Source organism: Thamnophis sirtalis, unplaced genomic scaffold, assembly GCF_051295495.1.
Source record: "Thamnophis sirtalis isolate CommonGarterSnake01/CBP01778 unplaced genomic scaffold, rThaSir2_p1.2 scaffold_13, whole genome shotgun sequence".
Lineage (NCBI taxonomy): Eukaryota > Metazoa > Chordata > Lepidosauria > Squamata > Natricidae > Thamnophis > Thamnophis sirtalis.
In genome coordinates, this window is record NW_028261393.1 from 18,903,364 (window position 1) to 18,924,228 (window position 20,865).

Sequence of the window (20,865 nt, forward strand, 5' to 3'; positions counted from 1 at the left end):
CCTTCTGGCAAGTAAAATCCATGGGGAAGCCGGATTCACTTAACAACCGTTACTAATTTAACACCTGCAGTGATTCCCTTAACAAGTGTGGCAAGAAAGATCGCAAAAGGGGGTCAAAACTCACTTCACAGATTAACATTTGGAAGGGACCTTGTAGGTCATCTAGTCCAGCCCCCCACCCAAGCAGGAGTCCCTACACCATTTCTGACCAATGGCAGTCCAATCTCTTCTTGAAAGCTTAATAAGTGACTTGCTTAGTAACAGAAATGTTGGGCTCAATTTTGTTTGTAAGTGGAGCACTACCTAGATTGGAAGAAATTGAAAATGATATTGGAAGAAATTGATCTCCCACATTGTGCCTTGTTGTTTATGTACAACTTCCCATTGCTTTTTTCCCACGCACCACTCACCCTTCCTTTCTGCCTTTCTTGCAGGAGGCAGAACCTACGACCGGGATCACGCTGTCCTGTGGGAATCCTCTGAAGAGAGACCCACACAGATTTGGGATGTTCAAGTGCTGTGAAGAAGGCAGGAAGGGGATCGGGAGCAAAACAAGAGTTCGCCTCGCGAGTCATGTTTGGGTTGGAAAAGATTAACCCTGTTTTTGGTCAAGCTAAGCCACCTGTCTTTTTCCAAGGCTCACAGTCTGAAAAAAAGCACAATTGTTTAATGACACAGATCTGAGACTGACTTTCTCAGTCGGTTTGCACTGGATATTTTCTTCCTTCTATGCTTTTTTTTTTTTAGCTGCCCAGAGTGATGCTTTCCAAAGTACAGATTATTGCACAATTCGAAGAGGTGAGTTATTCACCGTTGACAGGGAAGCAGGAAGAGGCATCCCAGCTGGATTGGATATTTAAAGAGAAATTCAATTAACATAAAAACCTATACATACACACATATATATAGGCATGCACAATCATGCTTGTACCTTTTACTCTCTTTTTTCCCAAGGGAAAGGCCTTCCTACCTTTAAAAATTCTATTTATGTATCTATGTAACATAAGATGCTTTTATAAACTTATCTCTCTCTGGTGGATTTGTTTGATTCTCTTATTTCCCACTGAAATTGGCATATGATGAGTATGGAAATACCATATACAGAGTTATGAAAAAGGTTAGGCACTTTGTAGCATCTCCTTTGGCAGAAATAAAGGCTTATCAGTACAAATATTTCCTGTAGCAAGATTAAAATATTTCTACAGTACTTTTCCAGTTAGAATTGTTTTTCCTACTCTTTGTTGCAGAACTCTTCTTGCTCAGAAATTTTTTCCCCACTGTATTGCATGCATTATATATCTGAAATCTTCCTGCAACATGTCAATAATATTAAAATCTGAGGACAGTTACCTGTAAGGTCATAAAATATGCAAAACTTGTCCACAAAGAAAAAGTTAGTGATAATGGCTGGGGTCCCAAACATTATCCAGAGATGAATAAAAGGCTCTTTTGTATGGAGCTACTGTAATCATCTACATTTCTTTCTATCATTAAACAGACTCTTTGATTTTTCAAAGCCTTGGTGGAAGGTTACTGTGAGTTACAGAAATAATTGGGTCTCATCATAGTTTCAGCCATTGGAGGGCAATGTTTGCTTTGAATTGCATGTTGCACTTTTGCTGGCAAATCAATTTTCATGCCTTCTATTAAGGACGAGAGTTTCTTATATGACATTGCACAAAGCTGCATTCAGCAGAGCCATAGCGGATAGTGGCCCCTCACAGGAATGTGTGAGAAACTAGATACAAATATATTTTTGACCTCTTTCTTTAAAGTGACATCACGTTGCTCTTCTTTCTACAATCTATATCTATCCTATAATTCAGTGGTTCTCAACCTTCCCAATGCCGCGACCCTTTAATACAGTTCCTCATGTTGTGGTGACCCCCAACCATAAAATTGGTGTCTCAGTTCCTAAGACCATTGAAAATATGTGCTTTCTGATGGTCTTAGGTGACCCCTGTGAAAGGGTCGTTTGACCCCCAAAGGGATCCCGACCCACAAGTTGAGAACCACTGCTATAATTGGACATAGGACGACTGTGAAGAATATTGGGGACCACTTCTTTCTATTTGCATTTATTTCTTTTCTATTCTTTGCTTTCTTTCTTTTCCTTTTCCTTTTCCTTTTCCTTTCCTTTTCCCTTTCCCTTTCCCTTTCCCTTTTCCTTTTCCTTTTTCCTTCCTCCCTCCCTCCCTCCCTCCCTTCCAGTGGTGGATTCCTACCGGTTCGGGCAAACTGGTAGGGGTTTGGTGGCCTGGGTCACAAACTGGCAGTGACCCAGGCCTGCCACACACGCAAACTGGTACTTCGAGCGGCACCATAAGTGCCGCCATCTTGTTATTTGCTTCTGCGGATGCACAGAGCACATGCCGGAATCCACCCCTGCTTCCTTCCCATTATTTTGTGTTAGCTTTTATCTTCTTTTTTTAAGTGTTTTAATAAAAAAAAATGTATATTTTTAAAAAAAGGAACGTGTGAAAAACAAATGTACATGGCATCTGCCTTACAGGTTATGCCATTTTTTTTGTTTTTTGTTTTGTTTAATTGTGCTGATGAGCCTTTTAAAATGTTCCTGCAAATAATAATGTGATTGTACTTTCAAAGGAGAACCAGATCAATTCTCAGATCGTCGAAAACACTGGAAGTTTTTAAGAAGATGTTGGATATCCATTTGTCTGAAGTGTTGTAGGGTTGTCTGCCTAAGCAGGGGGTTGGACTAGAAGACCTCCAAGGTCCCTTCCAACTCTGTTGTTCTGTTCTGTTCTGACTTAAGTCACAGGTTATGGAGAACACTGTAGGATTTCTATCTTCTTTAGACTAATGGGTTCATTTTCCTGGCAACTCAAAAAAAAAAAACTTCCTACCATTAAACTTATCTTTTGATAAAGTAGCTGCCATAGACAGCTGGGTACAAAACATTGATTTAGCACAGAGGGTCTCCAAACATGGCAACTTTAAGACTTGTCAACTTCAACTCCCAGAATTCTTCAGTTTTGGAAGTCCACAAATCGTAAAGTTGCCAAGTTTGGAGACGCCTGGTTTTGCAGAAAGCAAAGTAATGAAATAATTCTTTCTCCTTCTCTTCAGCACTGCAGAGTCCCATCAACCCTCCTGGCCAGGGGCGCACAATACAGTAGGGTCTTTCCCAGGGACGTTGAGTCAGGAGAGGCAGGGGAGGCAGAGCCATACCACTGTCATCATGAAAAGAAAGAAAAATGTAAAAGGAAAAAGGCAAGAGCTGAGGTCAGGCTGAACTAGTTGCTGCCAGAGTCACCATGGATGACTCTGCTTAGTGCTTAACTGTTTAAAAAAGTGCCCTCTACAGGAGGCGGCAGGAGAATGACGTGCCTCATCTAGTCTGGCATTTTACGATCAGAGCAAGGGTTAAAAGCCGAAAAATTCCTGATGTAGATGAGGCACGTCGTTCTCCTACCTCCTCCTATAGTGGGTGCTTTTTTAGAGGCTTTTTTTTTAACAGTTAAGCAGAGTCATGACTCTGGAAGCAACTAGCTCAGCCTGATCTCAGCTCTCGCCATTTTCCTTTTACATTTTTTTTTCTTTCATGATGGCAGGCAAGAGCAGAGTTGAAATCCTCTCTGAAACAGCTGGAAAAGATACGTGTGGGTCGGAGGGAGGGGGAGGAATTCAAACTTCATCTTCCTGGTGCAACTTTGTGTGTGTGTGTGTGTGTGTGTGTGTTTGAGAGAGGGAGGAGGGAGCATATTGAGACAGTTCTTTAGTTTATGCACTATGTAACACTCTAATACTATGCCTTTGGGTCTTCTGAAATTTTAATTATCCAATCATAAGCAAAAACATTGTTTTCAGTAGAATGAATTTCCACTTCTACTTACACCTGCCAGCCAAAATGCTGCTAGAGGTATTGCTAACATGGGCTGAGGAGGAAAACCTAAATTTTCTGAATCCTGGTGCAACTTTGTGTGTGTGTGTGTGTGTGTGTTTGAGAGAGGGGGAAGGGAGGGAGAGAGGGAGGAAGAAGGGGAAGGGAGAAGAAAAAGAAAAAGAAAGAAGGAAACTTATTTAGCAAAGGAGAAAAACAAATGCTGTCGCTTTAAATCGGAACTGAGCATGCCTGGCTGTGGAATTCTGGGAGTTTAAGTCCACAAGTCTAAACAAATTTCTGCCTCACCAGCCATAAACCTCACTGCACGTCACTGGTCTTTCCACTTGCCTTTTCTAAAAATTCTTATGCAGCTTATAAACACATTTGGAAATGAGGATGATTCCGAAATCATCTTCATCCTTCTCATAGAGGCATATTTGGCTTATTGGTGTCCATAAATGGAGGATCCCCAGAATAATGACAAAAATACATCTAATTAGATGTTGCATTTCTTGAAAATGACCCATAAATCCATCAAATCCCCACCTTTCTTTGGAATATTTTTTTAGGGGCTCTATTCAGAGAAAATAGAGAAACTCCCATTGCATTCATAGCTTGAGATCCCAAAACAAGAAGGTATCTTGACTTTAATGTCTGTGGAGAAGATATTTCATGGCAAGCTACACTGGCTGTAATGTCCTCTTTCTTTTTCTTGTTTGCTTCTGGCCAGTATCCCAGCCAGATCCTGGGAAGAAATTACATCAAATGTGGGAGGACAAGGTACTGGAACAAAGAGACAAACTTTGTTATGTGAGAGTGCAGCTAAGAGTCCCTAAGGCTTTCTCCTAGGCTAGAAGTAGAAGGAGTGTAGAAAGTTAGCACCCACTCCTCTCCTAGAAGAATGAAATATGTTGAGAAATATTAAAAAAACCAGAATATTAAACCAGTATTTTCCTGGATGACAAAAGAAGAAACATGTTTTCAAGACAGAGTGCAGCTCCCTGCCCCGAGCAGATATTTGCCCATCAAGAAAGACTGGGCCAGCCTATCTTCAAGACAAAAGACCTCCAGCTCCAGTGTGATGGGATTAAGATGTGACCCTCCAATAGGATTAATCCATCTAGCAGCAGAGCTCACCACATGGCACAATCAATGGGGACATTGCATCACCCAGCAAACTTCAACCAAACTAGTTCAGACAAACATCAGCCCTACATGGCCCCATGGGAGTCTGACATCAGCCAATAGAATACATGTTCTTGCACAGGAGCAGGAAGTTCAAGAGGGTATAAATGCCCCCCTCTCTCAACTGCATGTCTTCTGCTGCACCAGAGAACCATGTGCTTGGTGGTTCTACTTCTCCATTCAAACCCTCCAATCAGCTTCCAGCCTCCATTTTGTCTCCAGTACAGGAATGAAATTCAGCAGGTTCTGACAGGTTCTGGAGAACTGGTAGTGGAAATTTTGAGTAGTTCGGAGAACCAGCAAATATCACTATTGCAGTATCCTTCGCTGGAGTGGGGAGGGAATGGGGATTTTGCAGTATCCTTTCGCCGCCATTCTCATCAAGCTACATCCACCAAACCATTAGTAAAAATTAAAAAATGAATTTCACCACTGCTCCAGTGCCTTTCTCCCAGCTTGGAACTGAACCAGATGCAGAGGTGGGTTCCTTCTGGTTCGGCCTGGTTCAGCCAAATCAATAGTGGTATGTCTGCCTGGGTCGCAGAACCAACAGCAACCCAGGCTGGCCACGCCCCTGAACAAGTTCTCTAGTCGCCGCCGTCACCATCTTTTTGGGGGAGTTCTGTGCATGCGCAGAACAATTTCTATTGAACTGTGCATGTGCACGCAGCACACATCCAACACACAAAGGGCAAACACGAGCGAACCAGCAGTAACGCCGGCTGGAACCCATTCCTGACCAGATGGATATTTCTTCCAATAGGAGGCAAAGTCATGTTGTCAGGGCATATTGATATTGTGGCTAGGTGCATATGGGAAATGACTTTGTGGGTGGACCTTTTCCTGGCTATAAAGTTTGTGAGGTTTTCTCCAGGGCTTAATGAGGCTGCTTAATACTCAGTGTGCTTGTGCTCACCAAGGTGGGGTGGGATAATCAAAGTAATTGAAAGGTGGCTGTTCCTCTCCCATTGCATCTGCGAAGGCAGGGAAGAGGTAAGACTGAGATAAGCAGTTTGTGATAGAGAACAGGAAACTGTCCTATCTTTATCTGAAGCATCAGGTTCAGATATTTCATAGGTAATGGAGCATGAAGTATCACAGTAGAGTGGGTGAGGGACACATACATCCTGTTTTGAACATTAAAATAAAATAAGTGCAAAAGGGAAACCTCCAGTGCATTATGCTAGTGCTTAGTAGGTCCATCTGTTTTCTTAAATTTAAATTTAATTTAATTACTCAGTGGCTAAGATGCTGAGCTTGTCGATCAGAAAGTTGGCAGTTCAGTGGTTCGAATCCCTAGCGCTGTGTAACGGAGTGAGCTCCCGTTACTTGTCCCAGCTTCTGCCAACCTAGCAGTTCAAAAGCACGTAAAAATGCAAGTAGAAAAAAAGGAACCACTTTTGGTGGGAAAGTATTTAGTCATGCCGGCCACATGACCACGGAGACATTTTAGGTCAGTGCTGGCTCTTCGGCTTTGAAATGGAGATGAGCACTGCCCTCTAGAGTTGGGAACGAATGCACATATGTGCGAGGGGAACCTTTACCTTTACCTTTACCTTTAATTAAATTAATTAAATTTAAGGAGCATGCATAAGTGCACCAGCGTGCCTAACGTCCCTGTGTCCCCATTTATTTGTACCTATTTCCTGTGCTCTTACTGATGTTTATTCTTATTCCTGTTATCCTGTACATGAGTGACAAACTAAATAATATATTAAAATAAATAAATAAATGTCTTAAATCTTTTGCTTTGCAGCTGAACATAAATTTCCAACAGCAGGGTTTGTCTCCCACCCAAGAAATCCGCACCAGAGACACATGTACGCACACAATCACAAAATGAGCAGTTCAATGCCCTCCCCTCCCCTCCCCTCTGGGTGCTGTTTCCATGAAAGGATGGTGATAAGATCTGAAGTTAGAAAAATTACCCACTTCCTGAATGGTGCATTGTTCAACTCCGGTGGGTGTAAGATTACCAGGGATGTAGGCTTTGTGGCTGTCACTACAAATGAGGAAGCTCTGTAAAAGGAGCAGGTGTTCTAGTCATCTTAACACCCTCAGACGCTGCAGAATGTTTGCAAAAACAAAGCCCAACCCCAACCCCACAATAACATGGGTTTCTGTTAGTTTAAGTAGGACATAGCCAATAAATAGGGTGAAAAAAAGGGGGAGGCAAATTTGTGTTAACCATAGTTACACGTTTAAGGCTAAATCTGAAACAACATTACTTTTGGGATTGCATTTTTGTTGTGGCCCAACAGGAGCCGTTGGAGCTGCCACCAGACTCCGACAGCGAGGGGCGCTATGAGTCGGCTCTGGAGGATGTGGAGGACCCTGGACAGGGTTCCGACTCCGAGCAGGGTGCAGAGAGGCTGGTTGGGCACCAGGAGGTGCCTGAGCCTTGGACCAGTGGGGAGGAAACAAGGGAGTGTGAGCCTGAGGTCAGCAGTGAGTTGTTCCTGGATGCCCGGCACCGAAGAGTTAATAGGTGTCAGGAACAATTGCGCAAGTACAGGAGGTAATTGCACTCAGCTGGTGGTCATTAGGGTCTTCTCCAGACTATAAAAAGACTGCTTGTGCACATGGCCCTCTTGCAGAAGTCAACACAGGAATTAATGTTGGAGAAGATTATGGTGAGCTTGGCAGGCTGGATTGCTGCCAAGCCTTATTTGTGCTGGATTGCTGCCCAAGCTTGTCTGTGCCAGTTTGCTGCCAAGGACCTGTCTGTCTGTTAATTAAATGCCGTAACTTATCTTTGGCTCGGAGTGTGTGTTGGTGTGGGACGAGGGGGGTCAGAACACATTTTTATCATACATCAGTTTACTGAAAATGTAAAATAGCTAATCAGGTTCGCCTCCAGTAGTCCAAATACTCACATAAGCAACTGAGCTCAGAGCAGACAACTGTGCCTATGAGTAAGGAAGCATTTATGGGTTGTGTATTCTCAGATATTGCCACTCATGGTTTATAGGGTGTAATGCTTAATTTTTTAATGAAATAATCCAGGTATCTTATTAATGAGATAGAAATAATGCACATCAGTGTAAAACCATTGTTCCAAAATAAATTATTCCTGGTAGATAAACCATGCTTGGTGGTCTTACAACAGCCAAGATATGTCAAGAGACATTTGCAAATGACCTCATGGATGAGGAGTAATCTGAATAAAGATAATAATGCTATGGAAACTATACTATTATATAAGATCCATAAGGCAATTATCACAAATGCTTTTAGATATAAACAGGTAAAAAGCCTAAGAAAAAAGCAAATGAGAAAATGTAAAATAGATAATCAGAGTGCCTCCAGGGACATATATACAAATTAAATATTGGGATACAAGGCTGTCTCCAGAAATTGGTGAAGTCTCAGAAGACTGGAGGAGAAGAAAGATTGAGCCCTTTTTGAGTTAGTTAAAGAAGATACGGCTGCAATAGCCCTTGGAAATCTTCTAGCCAACAGTTATCAGGCTTGCTGATGTTGTAAAATTAAGAGGAAGGAGCAACACATTGGAAAAGAAAGATAATATTCAAAAAGATCCAGAATTGCCAATAAAAACAACAGCATAAAATTTAGCAAGAAAAAATAAATGAAATTCTGCTTTTGGGGTGAGCAATTGCCAACATGATTGCCAACATCCAATGACAGCTATGGCACAAGAAGAGGTGAAAAAAAAGATATTGGTGTTTTATCAGTGTTTCTCAACCTTGGCAAATTTAAGGTGTGTGGACTTCAACTCCCAGAATTCTGAGAGATGAAATCCACACATTTTAAACTTACCAAGGATGAAAAAGTAGACCACAGGCTTAACATGACCCAATGGAGACACAGCTGCTTAAATAAGGTAAATACTATAGGGGACTATAAAGTCCAAGTCATAGGACTTCTATTCAACCCATTTTTTTTATGTCCCTATGAGCTGCCCAAATAATTTAGAAATTGAGTTTTATACGGTGAGATCAGACTGGTATCTATGCAATGAAATCCACCATCCAGAGTTTTTCTTCAAATAATTCACGGTTATTTTGCTCTTCTGTGAAGCTAACTAGGCAGCTTTGCCTTCAAGGAATTTCTTAAATAGCCCAGACAATTAAAAAAGATAGAATTGCCAGCTAGCCAAGAAGCTTTTATTTAAATCAACCTATATTAAAGAAGGTAACAGCAACCAATTTATAAAACAAACTTGTAGCTTGTGCTATTATTTTCACTTTGGGATGTTTTCTGTAAATGGGCAAATGCAAAAAATCTGATTACATTTCATATAAATGCAGATGCAGTTACAATCAGAGACATTCTGTATGTTTGGTTACTTCCAGTCTGATGAACAATTGTCCTCTCCTGTCCGGTTAAAAAAGGATAATCTGGTGGAACCACTACGCTAGACGTTGCTTTATTGTACAGCTACTGGTATTGTCTTGAAATGCTGAAGCTCATCAAGATGATGAAGCCTCCTGGGTAGAGGAGTTACTTCTTTCTTTGAGATAAGAGAAGGATTCTCACAAGGCAGATTCATGGGAAAAGATACAATCATTTCTCCAGGGGTGACTGTCAGGTTTCCTAAAAATGCCCTAATTGATTCATGAGTATTGAGCCAAGTTTCAATACAAAACTAGTAATTTATTAGGAGCACCATTAGGCAAGGCCTTTTCACAGTCAGGTCTAAGCTTTGTTTGAGTTATGAGCTGACCTTTACCCCTGTTACTTCCCTCACCTCAGTCTGTATGATAAATCGCATTCCCCAATGAAGTGCACCTCTCCCAAGCCTGCTGCAGTAATCTGATATCCAACTTTAGCCGAAAGTATGCGTGGAATGCACTCCCCCCTTCTCTCACCTTGTCAACTTTAGGAGTTGACAGTGACTTCATAGTTGCTTGGGAGACCAAATATAATAGAGCATCAGTAGGATAGACACCTTAATGGATGAGACATGATTATAGGTATGGGTGGCTTATGTCCATCCTTAGACAGCTCTGCAAAAAGATCTTGTAGGAAAGTATGATTTGGATTATCTCTCTCAGGAGCAGAAGATACATCTGAGATATTTCATAAGTCCTCTTACGCAGATTTCCTCTGAACAATGACAGTCATATTGCAAACAAACGCATGCACTTGAGGATTGACATCAGACATTTTCCTGGCTTTCTTTTCATTTCCCCGTTTAGTTGGCTGATGCAATGAAATCATAGATAGTACCACATGTTTGGATTAATGGCAGCAAGAGCAGGATGCCAGATGGACTATTAAGCAGTTAGCAATGGAAAGGAGCTCCTTTTTCTTAAACTTGGGTAGGACTGATGGACCTTCATGTTCTCCCAAAAAGTGAAGCTTCAGGTTCGTTACATGTGAAGAAGATGGACCACCATCCACATCAGTGGCAACAAAAAGAAGACTGGGCCCCCATACACCATTGTACCAGTAGACGGAGTAGGAGTAGGTTTGCTGGTTGTCTGAAAGAGAAATTGAGAAAGATGTTTTACATTGGGTCAAATAGGGTGTGAACAAACCTGAATGCTAACAACTGTTTCATTCACTGACACACGTCCCCTTTCACAGAGCTGGAATATGTGTTTGTCCTGTATATATATACACATGAGTTTGACATCTATTTATCCTGTCAGGGTAGAGAGGTAGAACTTCAGGCCATTCAGAGTAGCTTTGGAAAGGGAGACGGGAGGCATGCAAATTTAAAAGATAAAATAAAAATGAATGTATGCATAATAACATATGCAAAATGAGAAGAACATGTAACATTTACTCTGAAATATTGTTAACATCAGTTCCTCCTCCCCTCCTAGCAATGCCTATAATATTTTAATAGGATTAGAGAAGCAAAGGCATAAAAAAAACCTCAGAAAAGAAATTTTAATAGGAAATACAGTGGTACCTTGGAACTCAACTGCTTTGAAACTCATCATGTTTGGTGCTCAATGCATTTTGACTTGAAAATTTTGTCCCAGTACTCCACATTTGTTTGGTAGTCAATGCACAAGTTAGCACTTGTCAGTGTTGGCTGCCTTGTGACCCACTACATTATTCCCTACAGGGGAAAAAATTGTTTGCTACTCATTGTTTTTGCTACTCATCCCGGAACCAATTAAGCAGGAGTACCAAGGTACCATACATTTCAACTTTTTTCCAGTTGCAATGTATGGCTGTGAAGGCTAGACCATAAGAAAGGCTGAGCACCAAAGAATGGAAGCCTTTGAACTCTGGTGCTGGAGAAGACTCCTGCGAGTCCCTTGGACTGCAAGGCCATCCAACTGGTCAGTCCTAGAGGAGATCAAGCCTGACTGCTCTTTAGAAGGCCAGATCCTGCAGAGGAAACTCAAATCCTTTGGCCACCTAATGAGAAGGAAGGACTCACTGGAGAAGAGCCTCATTCTGGGAAAGACTTATGGCAAAAGAAGAAGGGGATGACAGAGAAGGAGGTGGCTGGGTGGAGTCACTAGAAATGAGCTTAAATGCACTTCAGAGGATGATAGAGGACAGGAAGGCCTGGAGGAACATTATCCATGAGGTCACGACAGATTGAACATGACTTCATAACTAACAACAACCACCAAGGTACCCGTGTATATGGAAATGATACCTTTTAAGGTTCCTTTTAAGCTACGCATTAAAGCTAAAAGTCTAGGCGGACACTGACTGCAGGACAGATATATCCAAACCACAAAGTGGAAGTGGCTGTGCCACTCACTGAGCGTTCATTGTACATTGTAAGAAAGGTCTGAAAAAGAACATCTAAGTGCATTCTGGCTTCAAAACTCCATGTGCTTCAAACTCTCCGAATCTCACAGCAGGTAGAAAAGGCATAAAGACTTTCAAAGCAGGTAGATACATGGGGAAATTGTGGAAAAAGCAGATTGTTGTGAATCACCCTGACCCTGTGTCAAATGACTCCAGGAATCTTAACTGGAACCTCAAAACACGCACGATTCCTTTGGGAAGAATTTTTTTAGAAGCTGCACAGGGAATGCCTGCTTAAGACATCCTTTGCCCCCATTGTCTCCGTGACCTGCTCATCCACAGACCTCCTAACTTTGTCTCATTGTGTTCCAAAGGTTAATTTAATTACTTTCATAATGTGTTATGTTCCCCCCTGCCCAGATCCCTGCACCAGTTGCTTACATTATCAGTTAAACCAATGCAATGTTTGCAACGGACAAATTAGAACTTGAAGAAACCTGTTAGCTGCACTCACAAATGTGTGGTTTCCTCTTCCTGCTCAAAGAGTGACTGCTCCTGCATCTTATTTTAGTCCACAGAAAAGGAAATGCAGAAAAAGCTGAAAGCAATGTTTTAAGACATGTATCTCCAAGGAAACGAATGTCACCCCAAACCCAGGACGGTAGAATTAGTTTGGTTTGAACTGTGAATTAATTTGAGCAGGCATTCTCTGAAATGTTAAAATAAAGTTCTCGGATGAAAAAGAAATCCTGAAATCTCAGACCACGTTGAAATCAATGACATTTTGAGAGAGCAAGAGGCATCTTGAAGTAGTGGAAGTTCCACAAGTGTACCTGAATTCTAAAGAAGTTGACCAAACTTTAATAGATTGTATAATCTTCGTTGTGAGCATATATATGACTTAATGCTTGGAAGTTTTAGATTTGGACTCAATTCAAGTGTTAAAGAGTAAGTGGTCCATACTCAAATCATCAGTCAGATAGTCCGTGAAAACGTTAGAATGATCTCATCTGTTGTGATGGATTTTGGATTCAGCCTAATGTACTTTATAAGGCTGTTTGGCAGTAACCTAGAGCAACATAAATATAATAATAATGTTGATGATAATGATGATTTTTTTTTTAAAAGCAACATTTGGTGTAAGGCAGCAGACCAGCTAGGTTTTAAAACCTTATAGATGTCTCCTTTTGGGCAGCAATATGAATTGGTTTATTTGTACAGAAGTAACATTTATCTACTCCATTATCATGCCATGCTTTGATCGGAGAATGCTGCATTGATGAAATTTAACTCCCAGAATAGTAGCATTTGATCATGTGGGTAAAATTTGGCAGGTCTGGAAGATCAAATCTTGAGGAAAGTTGGTTGGCATCTGTTCCTTCCCTCCCATTTTTATAAGGGTAAAACACAATGAAACGGTGGCAATCCTGATACTGTATTGTAAATTAGATACTGCCTTCGGGCTTTGGAGAATAGGTTGACTCCCTCTTCTTTGTGGCAGCTCCTCAAATATTGAAACACTGCTCTCAGAGGCAGGGCAGAGAATACAAACTTTTCACCTTACACAGGATTCTCCAATGCTTTTAAGTGATATGTCCCTATCTCTTTTTTCCCCCTTTAATGGGATCAAAACAAGTTCAGAGAGCTAAAATAAAATTGCAGCAAATGAAGGGAAAAACAAAGCATGTGAAGCCTGTCTGTTTTGTCAAATTAGCCTTCCACCTGAAATTTCATTTAATGAAATTACATGAAGAATGCATGGCAAACTAGTTTGGAGTAGTAATTAAAGCAACAGGTTACCAGTAGAAACTGGAAGATGGTGAGTTGTAGTCCAGCCTTAGGCATAAGGTCAGCCAGTCACATTCTCTCAGCCCTAGAAACTACTTCTGAAAACCCTTGCGAAGACAACGGCAGGGACTTGTCCAGCTAGCCAGAGAATTGGGCATGGCTGAATAGGGGGAAAAATTGTGCACACCATACTAGAGTTATAAAATGGAAGAATGAAGTGGAATAGGAACCAGAGTAATTATTTTTTTTAAAAAAATGACAGTAGTTGCAGTGTGTATAAACATAATTTTAAAAATGCAGGCATTTCATGCAATGAATCTTGAACGTTTAGAATAAAACTGATATAAACAGCATAAAATTTAGCAAGAAAAAAAATGAAATTCTGCTTTTTGGGTGGAAAATTGCCAACATCCAATGACAGATATGGTTCAAGAAGAGGTGAAAAAAAAGGGAAGAGAAACCCAGTTCATACATGTGAGAAAGATCTTGGTGTTTTATCAGTGTTTCTCAACCTTGGCAAATTTAAGGTGTGTGGACTTCAACTCCCAGAATTCTGAGAGATGAAATCCACACATTTTAAACTTGCCAAGGATGAAAAAAGTAGACCACAGGCTTAACATGACCCAATGGAGACATACTAGAGTTATAAAATGGAAGAATGAAGTGGAATAGGAATCAGAGTAAAAATTTTTTTTTAAAATGACAGTAGTTGCAGTGTGTGTAAACATAACTTTAAAAATGCAGGCATTGCATGCAATGAATCTTGAACGTTTAGAATAAAACTGAAGAAATTGCAGATTGAGGTCAAATGAGTCCTTAAATAAATTCTTAACTGACTGTGAGAAAATAAGTCTTTTCTCTGTGTATCATCTAGTGGGTTAAGCCAGGGGAACTGAAAGTTAATGCGGTTACTTCAAATTCTTGTTCCCCTCCAAATGTGAAAGGTAAATCATACCATATATAGGTTTGTGTCTAAAATAATAGCAAATAGATCCTTTTCATTTCAGTTTATTGCTCATGAACACCCCATTCCTTCTTCAGTCTCAGGTAAACCACAATAAACCAGGATTCATATATTATAAATTACTACAGCTTAATCAAACCCAAATGTTCTCATTACTTTCACCACCATAAGGTAACTTGTTTGGCTACATGTTACAGGAACACAGCCATTGTGATATTTAAAAAATACCACAACACAACACTTAAATAAAATAATTATGAAGACATATTTATTTCTGGTGTGCTGTATTTTCAAGATGCTGAATTTAGGTGCTGGAAAAACAGTGCCCTAGAAAGAAATTTTGTTTGAGTTTCTATAAGAAATGAATTTTGAGTCAGGGATATTTTCCTAGAATTTAATTGCAGTGAGCTAAGTGGGCACACTTTCTAACTCTTAAAAGTATGACCATCTCTGGAAACAGCCTGTTATTATGTTGTCAGAGAATGATTTTGCTCCAAATCTTTGAAAGTTGTTTAGGACAATGGTAAATATTCCTTTATAAGCAATGAGGAGAGAGGAAGTCATCATGGCTTGGGTAAGTAGATTTTTTAACAGATTAACAGAGTTGGAAGGGACCTTGTGGGTCATCTAGTCCAACCCCCTGCCCAAGCAGGAGATCCTACACCATTTTCGACAGATGGCAGTCCAGTCTCTCTTTTTTAAAGAATATATTTTTATTTTCAAAACAAACATACAAATCCTCTTTTACATACTGTAGAAAATGTATCAGTTGGCTGTGAGCCGCCCTGAGTCCCCCCAGGGAAAAGGGCGGCATACAAATAAAGTGAAAATGAAAATGAAATGGTTACAAAAGGCTTTTGTGCATCTCTTCCACCATCATCAAATATAGTTCATATTAACTCTAATATCTTAACTCAGATATTTATTATATTACCATCATCATACCTCCATTTTCATTTGACCATGATTATTTAAATGTCCTTCATCATAAAATATACCAAGATTTAATACATAACCACCTACTGGCATTTCATTGACTTATTTATAAAATCGTCCATTAACATAAAATCCTCATATCCTATTCTAGCTAAACATCCATAATATTTAATACCAAAATTTTCTAATCCTCCTTTCCAAATCCCTGTTTACCATTTACATCCAATTCCCTTATATTATACCCATACATGTATATAATTTATTATCATTTTCCTTTCTTTATTTAACTATATCCTATATCATAACATTTCCCCCCCCCAATAATTAAAACTTAGCTGTGTCTAATTTTGTTCTTTTTTATTGTTATTATTATTAATAACCTTTATATATAATCCAAAAGGATTTCTAACCTTCCCTTCACGGGTAACATTCAATATCATAACACTACACATTGTATACATTACTATCGTTATCAATTTTTATTTAACTATACCTATTGTCACTAAATTTAACTAAGTTTAGCTAGATTGTTAGATTGTTTTGCTATTGGAAAGATACAGGTTGATAGATGGAAGAGTATAATTTAAAACTAGTCCAGTCTCTTTTTCAAAGCCTCAAGTGATGAGGCTCCCACAACTTCTGAAGGCAACTTCTGTTCCATTGGTTGATTGTTAGTGTTCTCTGCTAAATGTCATGTATTCTACATAAATATATGTGCAGAAAAGGAACTGTATATGTTTGGGCAAACTGAACACAAGGCATCACAGCTGCTGTTTTTATGAGATACGTTAAACCAGAAAAAAGGAGGAAGTTAACCTGGTTGTCTTAGTCCATATTGCACACATTATTTTAACCAAAGGTTGATCCCATAAAGGTCCAGCACTGGAATTTATAAAACCTAGAATACTATATAAAGCACTAAAATGACAGGGCACATATGCTCAGTGTTTTGACTTTAATAGCATGTGAGCTGCAGTAAATAGCTGCATTTATGCTCAGTAAGTCAAAATAATTGCCAAGGACTCTAGCTGGACTGACCTAAGCATCCAACCATTGGAATGACCATCAGATGACAGCAAAGAAATAAAGGGAAGAAAACCGTGTTGTAGTAGGTTTCTGCTGCTTGGAAAAACCCACTAGGGAGGATGCTCTAAACCAGGGGTCTCCAACCTTGGTAACTTTAAGCCTGGCGGACTTCAAATCAGATTTTGGGAGTTGAAGTCCTCCAGGCTTAAAGTTGCCAAGGTTAACTTAGGGAAAATTCATTCTTAGTAGAAACCCACTAATACCAATTATGAAGCCTAAATCATTAAAGTCTTATGAATTATTACTTAGGAATTAGTTCTTCCATGTTTAGTAGAACGTCTAAGAAATACACCCCTTGTCGAAAAACTGTACCCAGTTCACAAACACATATTTCCTTCAATAAAACCCTGCTGTTTGAAATAACCAAAGATTCTAATTCCACTCACCGTTTTACCTGTGTTATTTCCAGGTGAAGATTTATTTTTGGGGTCAGGTGGAGTTTTACTTTGTGCATCAACCATAACCAGGCTGATCAAGAGGATGGCACCAAGGAGCAAAGCAGCCTTCATGGTTAAACTCTCTACAGCTCTCAAGGCTGGAGTGTCTGGGAAAAACAACCTCTTTCTTAGAAGAGATGCAGGAGAGTTTTATGCTAAGTCAAAAGCAGAAGGAACTTACCCATCACAACCATCGACTTCTGATTTGCTTTTGCGTGGGTGATGATGGGTGGGGTTTATGACGGTCCTTTGACACATCCAGAGCTGACATGCTTGCCTCGAAGGATAGAGCTGCAACAAGTGGGTTTATGGAAGTGCATTTAAGGGGCAGCAAACCCTTGATCAATCAGAGGACAGATAGGCATTTTCTAAATCTTACTGTCTGAAAGGAGAGATCGGCAGACACAACAACTGTCAATCATTAAAACAGACCCCGTCTCCTTCCTTCTCAATGAATATGACAGTGTAATGAACTGGGTGACGATTACAATGATTTCAGCTCTAGTCACGTTTCTCCAAATCAATGGGACCAAGTGCAGTAAGTTTAAAATTCTTAATGTTTGGCAAATTGTGTCCTTGCGGCCAAAGCTCCCATTTCAACTGATGTGACAACTGTTTCTCCTGGTTCCACCACAAATCCGCGAAGCCCTTATCCGCAGAGACATAAGCGCGAAGACTAATTCGTGCCGTTCAAAGCACTAAGGAAAAACACGACCCTACCGCTATGACATAATCGCGGAGGGAAAATCCGCGCATTCCCAAGCACTCAGTACCCTAAACCTAACCCTAAACCTAACCCTAAACCTAAACCTAACCCTAAACCTAAAACAAACCCCTAAACCTAATCCTAACCCTTACCTTAATGGAAATCGGCTTTCTGCTGCGACGCCGTTTTAAAGCGCCCTTCTGTTGCCGCGCTGTTGTCACGGCAGTGATGACGCACGATGATGACGTCGCAGCTTTAGCGACGCGCTTATGTCTCCGTGGATAAGGGCTTCGCGGTTTTGTCGTGCCACGGTTTCCCCCCCCCCCGCCATAATTTATCTACCTCAGTTTGTAAATCTTGGTGTTTTGTTTCTTCCTCTGATGGTTTTTCATTAGTTTGGGAATCTCTTGATATTGCCACATCAATGAAATCTACCTTGATGATAATTTTCTCTTCTGAGGACTGATTTGGCTGCAATTTCTCTCTCTCTGAAAGTCAAATTGAATTTTATTTGCCTGAGCTCTTATGTCTATAGAGATTCTCAGCCATCGAGGTCACGGTTATCCCAAAGGCTGGATTATTGCAACGCGCTCTACATGGGGCTGCCCTTGAAAAGCGTTCGGAGACTGCAGTTAGTCCAGAATGCGGCCGCACGAGCGATATTGGGTGCACCGAGGTACACCCACGTTACACCTGTCCTCCGCGAGCTGCACTGGCTACCAATTGGTCTCCGGATGCAATTCAAGGTGTTGGTTATCACCTTTAAAGCCCTACACGACTTAGGGCCAGAGTACCTTGGAGACTGCCTACTGCCACATACCTCCCAGCGGCCTGTAAGATCCCACAGATTGGGCCTCCTTCAGATGCCGTCAGCCAGACAGTGTCGGCTGGCGGGCCCCCGGAGGAGAGCCTTCTCTGTGGCTGCTCCGACTCTTTGGAATCAGCTACCCCCAAAGATCCGGACCATACCCACTCTCATGGCCTTCAGGAAAGCTGTTAAAACTTGGCTGTTCCGGCAGGCCTGGGGCTGTTGACCTCACCGATTAGAATGAATGTATGAGGTGTTGCTATTTTAAACTGTTTTCTTTCGTTATGTGTTCGTTATGTGTCTTTTTTCCCCCCTCTTTGATGTAAGCCGGCCGGAGTCCTTCGGGATTGGGCGGCATATAAATTTTATAAATAAATAAATAGATAGATAGATAGATAGATAGATAGATAGATAGATAGATAGATAGATAGATAGATAGATAGATAGATAGATAAATGTGCTTTTTTTCCAAGAGGCAACTGGACTTTCTGGTTTTTCTTTGAAGACATTTTGCTTCTCATCTGTAAGTATATGGAGATTTCCATATAAATCCTTCCGTTCCCCACCATCCAGTCAGAGCTGAAGAAGCTTCTTGGATGAGAAGCGAAATGTCTTCAAAGGAAAACTAGAAAGTCCAGTTGCCTCTTGAAAAAAAACACTTTTGGGACAACCTTAGCTGTTATCATTTTAGGTGTTCTACCACTGGTGACAGAATTAATGCTTTAACAGGGCTGGTCCTAACATTAGGTAGATTGAGGCAGCTACCTCAAGTAGTAGAAATTATTGGATAGCAGCAGGGATGCCCATCTTATTCTCTGTCTGCGGAACATATGCTATATACAGGTAGTCTACAACTTACTGCCATTTGTTTAATGACCATTCAAAGTTATAACCACATTTTTTTTAAAGTGTCTTGAGTCCTCAGATTTACTATTGTCGCAGCATCTTCATTGTCATGTGTTCAAAATTTGGGCACTTGTATTTATAGCAAAAGCACTTAGACTTATATAGCACTTCATAGTGCTTTTACAGCCCTCTTTAAGCAATCCACAGAGTCAGCATATCTGAGTCCTCATTTTACCCACCTCAGAAGGTTGAAAGGCTAAGTCAACCTTGAGCTGATCAAGATCGAACTCCAGCCTGCAAGCAGAGTCAGCCTGCAATACTGCATTCTAACCACTGTGCCACCAGGGCTCCTAATGCAACATCCAATCAATTACAGCAATAACAATATCACTTAAGACTTATATACCGCTCCACAGTACTTTACAGCCCTCTCTAAGTGGTTTACAGGGTCAGCCTATTGCCCCCAACAATCTGGTCCTCATTTTACCAACCTCAGAAGGATGGAAGGCTGAGTCAACCTTGAGCTGGTCAGGATTGAACTCCTGGGGTAAGCGGTGAGTTAGCCCTGCAGTATTGCATTCTAACCACTGCACCACCATGGCTCTTTGTGATCGCTGCAGTCTCCTGGGATCTATTTATGATAGTTGCAGTCTCCTGGGGTCATGTGATCTCCATCTGTGACCTTCCTAACTGGCTTCTGACAAGCAAAGTGAAAGAAGGGATTGGAGTCTATGGACAGCCAAGAAAACAAACTGATGGATCATTGGACAAATCAGTCCAGAGTTGTCACTCCAAGGACACATGAGCAGGCTATTTTTGTGCTACTTCGAAAAACCCAGCTCTCTGGAAAATGGTCCAGTGCTGGGAAAGGTGAAAGGAAACAGAAGAGGATGACCAGCAGCAAGATGGAGATACTCAGTGGGGGCGGGGGCACCTTTGGAAAACCCAAAGGATCACCTCGGCAACATATGACCTTAGAGTAAATCTATCATTGTGGTCGTGAAGAGCCCACAATGACTTGATGGCACATTATCAATCCACTGCATGCATACACACACACACTCACTCACTCACTCACTCACTCACTCACTCATCCATTTGATGATTTATCCATTTGATAAACTATCCATTTATTTATTTGATAAGCTATCGATTTGATAGCTTATTAGTAACCTTGACTATCACTAAGTGTTGTATCTTTTTATTCTTGATGAATGCATTTTTATTCTCCTTATGTACACTGAGAGCCTATGCACCAAAGACAAATTTCTTGTGTGTCCAATTACACTTGACCAATAAAGAATTCTATTCTATTCCTTTCTTTTCCATTCCATTCCATTCTACAATCTGTTTTTCTATTCTATTCTATTCTATTCTATTCTATTCTATTCTATTCTATTCTATTCTATTCTATTCTATTCTATTCTATTCTATTCTATTCTATTCTATTCTATTCTATTCTTCGTTCCATATTCTATTCTATTCTTCGTTCCATATTCTATTCTATTCTACAGTCTGTTTATTTTCTTCTCTTCGGAAGAGGACAGATCGCGTCTAGGACTGCATTGATTTTTC

The 20,865-nt window shown here is 40.6% G+C and overlaps 1 protein-coding gene and 1 long non-coding RNA gene across 2 annotated transcripts in view; one reads left to right on the top strand and one right to left on the bottom strand.

Moving 5' to 3' along the window:
• Window positions 1-1,034, top strand: part of CRYBG2 (crystallin beta-gamma domain containing 2) — a 32,560-nt gene extending 31,526 nt beyond the window's left edge. Inside the window, exon 19 of the mRNA XM_087727310.1 lies at window positions 435-1,034. Coding sequence (XP_087583436.1) covers window positions 435-523 — 89 coding nt within the window. The 3' untranslated portion in view covers window positions 524-1,034. The remainder of the gene's footprint in view (window positions 1-434) is intronic.
• An 8,103-nt stretch (window positions 1,035-9,137) lies between these two features.
• Window positions 9,138-17,103, bottom strand: LOC148043091 (uncharacterized). Its single transcript, XR_015698309.1, has 2 exons — window positions 16,880-17,103; window positions 9,138-10,479 (listed from the first exon to the last, which is right to left on the bottom strand). It is a non-coding gene; the product is annotated as an uncharacterized LOC148043091 (long non-coding RNA).
• Window positions 17,104-20,865: the final 3,762 nt, after the last annotated feature.